This window comes from Bidens hawaiensis, unplaced genomic scaffold (assembly GCF_021521415.1).
Source record: "Bidens hawaiensis isolate Kalapana, Puna unplaced genomic scaffold, B.hawaiensis_p1.1 tig00046907_1, whole genome shotgun sequence".
Classification (NCBI taxonomy): domain Eukaryota; kingdom Viridiplantae; phylum Streptophyta; class Magnoliopsida; order Asterales; family Asteraceae; genus Bidens; species Bidens hawaiensis.
In genome coordinates this window covers 153,718-156,860 of record NW_027498387.1, presented here as the reverse complement: position 1 = coordinate 156,860, position 3,143 = coordinate 153,718, and the positions used below count along the sequence as shown (strand labels likewise).

The window sequence follows — 3,143 nt, the reverse complement described above, 5'->3', positions numbered from 1 at the left end:
ATAGAAACACATCTTTTGTGATATGCCACTACCTAATATATATTTACGTCACTTAAAAATGGTAAATGGTGAAAAACATCGGAATTTTTTTTCACACTTGTCGATAACCAGAAAAAGAAACCCGTGCGTTGATGAGTGCAAAATCTTTTAAGGCTTGGCTATTGCGACAACTCTACTTAAAACAATTTTTTTTTTTGAAATTTTGTTAAATTTTTTTAGTTATACATTTAGTACTGTATATAAAAATAAATATATAAGAAGTAGCTAATTACGTGTAACGCAAAATTACATATATGTATCTCGTATATTATATACATATAATATGATATATTTCATATAATAATACCAATGTTCCTCATATTACGGAGTTATTTTACATTATTCGTTATAATATTTATATTTTTTTGAATTTTAATTTTATTTATTGTAAGTAAGTTAATAATATACTTAGAATTTAATGATGAAAATGTTTCACAAATAAATGAGATGCTACAACCCGGTTTAAAAGTTATTTGGGTTTGGTGAGACCTATGACCCGCTTTCTTTTTTTACTATAAAATTATTTTTAATTATAAATAATATATTTTTTTAGAAAAAATCGTATACTAGTTTTTAGTATATTTCTATTTTATAGGATTTTCATATCAAATATTTGGTAAGATTAATTTTATAATTTAATGAGATGTTATAATCCGGTTCAAGGGCTATCTAGGTTTGGTGAGACATATGCCCATGAATTCGGGTCAAATGAATGAGAAACTTCCATTTACAAATAAGGTAATCTTGTAGCTTGAGAGAATGCAAGAATGTTTCGTTTATATTTAAGATTGCTAACCTTTTATTTTTATTTTTCTTTTGAATGGTGTGGTGTGCGCAAATGTTACTTCAGTAATATTGCTAACTAGATTTTCATCCCGCCTAAGGATCCATAGGATTCATTGTGGATCCAATACAAAAATAGAAAGATTTTAGTTGTTTAGTCTTCGAGTTTTTATTTGAAATTTTCTATATCTATATAAGTATGTAAAATATATGCATGTTGGATTCGGCCCAATCAAATCAATTTCTATGCAATGATTCGGCCCAATCAATTTATCCATTGATTATCTTATCAATTTAGGTTGCAGGATAATGATAAAAATTTTTCATATTTTATTGCCCTGGACTTGTGCTTTGTTTTTTCGAATTATATAAAGATTTCATTCCTAGAATTACTTATTCGTTGAGAAAATAACCCACGGGAAGGGCTAATTTGCAGATGAGGAATTAGCGTGTTGCGCCGGGCCATCTGGCAAAACCCATACGTTGAAACCTAGGCGTTGGTAAAACCCAAACGTTATGACGATGAGTCGACACGAATTCGGTCAGTACCGGCTGCCTTCGTAACAATATATACACCATTAGTAAAATTTGAGGGTTAAAACCCAAAATATTAATTCGTCAAATTAACATATAAAAAAAACAAAATATTTAAGACGATATCTAGCTGGTTGGCAAACCCAGGCGATGGTATAACCAAAGTGTTGTCGGTCCCGAGCATTGAGGCGGCAACTTGACACGAATTTGGTCGGTTTTGATTACGTACCTTACGGTACCGGAACTAAAAAATGAAAAAAATAAAAAACTTGAGGTGGACCAACAGCCAATTGGGGGGGGGGGGGGGGTCGGGTAGCGTTGTCGTTAAATAAAGTCGCGAGTCTGCGCGAACTCGGCCGGTTTCTTACAGATTTGTTATGGTACCGAAACTAAAAAAATTGATGTTTGATCCATTTCCATTACGTTTATCGTGGTAACTAAACTAAAAAATATACGAAATTCACCGACCAATACGGTGCCGCCAAGTGGCCCAATAAGCCACTTGTGACACCAAACTTGTAAATTATATATATATTTTTTTGAACGGCCAACAAAGACTATATATATATACACAAAAGATACAAGGTCCAAAAAAGGACCAAAAAATACACCCGAGTAAAACACCTAAGAACACCAACTAATAAATATTCAAATTTCAAAACGTCTCCAATTCTCCCAAGTTAGAGCCCTTCTTTTGGGCCGGTTTTTTAACCATAAAAACGCCAGCGACTTGATGTCTGCAACAACCTCCCCCAATATGGCCGGCCTCCCGTTAAACACCACCTCATTTCTTGCCTTCCAAATTACCCACAATGCGGTGAGACAAACCCCTTGAAACATCTCCCTTTTGTCACTATTAAAGCCCGAATACTTGTGCATCTCTAAAATATCTCGGACACTAAACACATAGCAATTTGGAATATTAGACCAATGTGCAAGTGTTTGCCACACATGTTGTGCAAAACCGCATGAAGCAAAAATATGCTCCACCGTTTCATCTACCTCCCCACACAACGGACATAACACCGACCCAAAAACAATATTCCTTTTTGCCAATTCAACTAGCGAGGCCACACGTTCCAACCCCACCCGCCAGGCAAAGAACACAAACCTTCTTTGAAATCCAATTGTTCCAACCGAAGCCCAAGTCGCGTCCGGATAGCACCATTCCCCCACGTGTTTTTTAATGCTATTAATTGAAAAGTCGCCTGATCCGTCTAGAGCCCATATTAATCTGTCGATCCCATCCCCAACGGTCGCCCCGCTACAAAGGATTAAAAGTTGCCTAAACTCGTTGATCTCATCAGTCGAAACCAATTGCCTATACCAACTCCACACCCCACACAACTCCCTTTCATAAATTACCAATTTGTCACCCACTTTGCAACCTTTCATGTGTTTAAGTTTAAACAATAAAGGGAATTGGTCATTGAGCGGCGACTCCCCGATCCAATTATCAATCCAAAACATTGAATCTGACCCACTTCCGATCACCCACTTCATGTTGGACCATAAGTTAATACCCAACAAATCAAAGGAAACCGAAACATTACCTATCTTCCTCCATGGGCCCGCAATTGCCATACTAACCGGAATAAAATTCCACGATCTCGTTGTGTGGTGAATCGCCCAGACTACTTTACGCCACAACCCATGTTTCTCTTGTTTAAATCTCCACTACCATTTTGCGAGCAAAGCCAAGTTCGCTACCGAAAGCGAACCCAAACCAAGGCCGCCTTTCCCAACAGGGGCAACGACTTTGTCCCAGGCTACCCAATTTATTTTTG

General features: G+C 36.6%; 1 protein-coding gene across 1 annotated transcript; it reads right to left on the bottom strand.

Annotated features, from left to right (window-relative positions):
• Window positions 1-2,004: 2,004 nt before the first annotated feature.
• LOC143596728 (uncharacterized) lies at window positions 2,005-2,940 on the bottom strand. The gene has a single exon (XM_077075430.1). The coding sequence runs from the start codon at window positions 2,938-2,940 to the stop codon at window positions 2,005-2,007; it is 936 nt and encodes a 311-aa protein (XP_076931545.1).
• Between the last annotated feature and the right edge of the window lie 203 nt (window positions 2,941-3,143).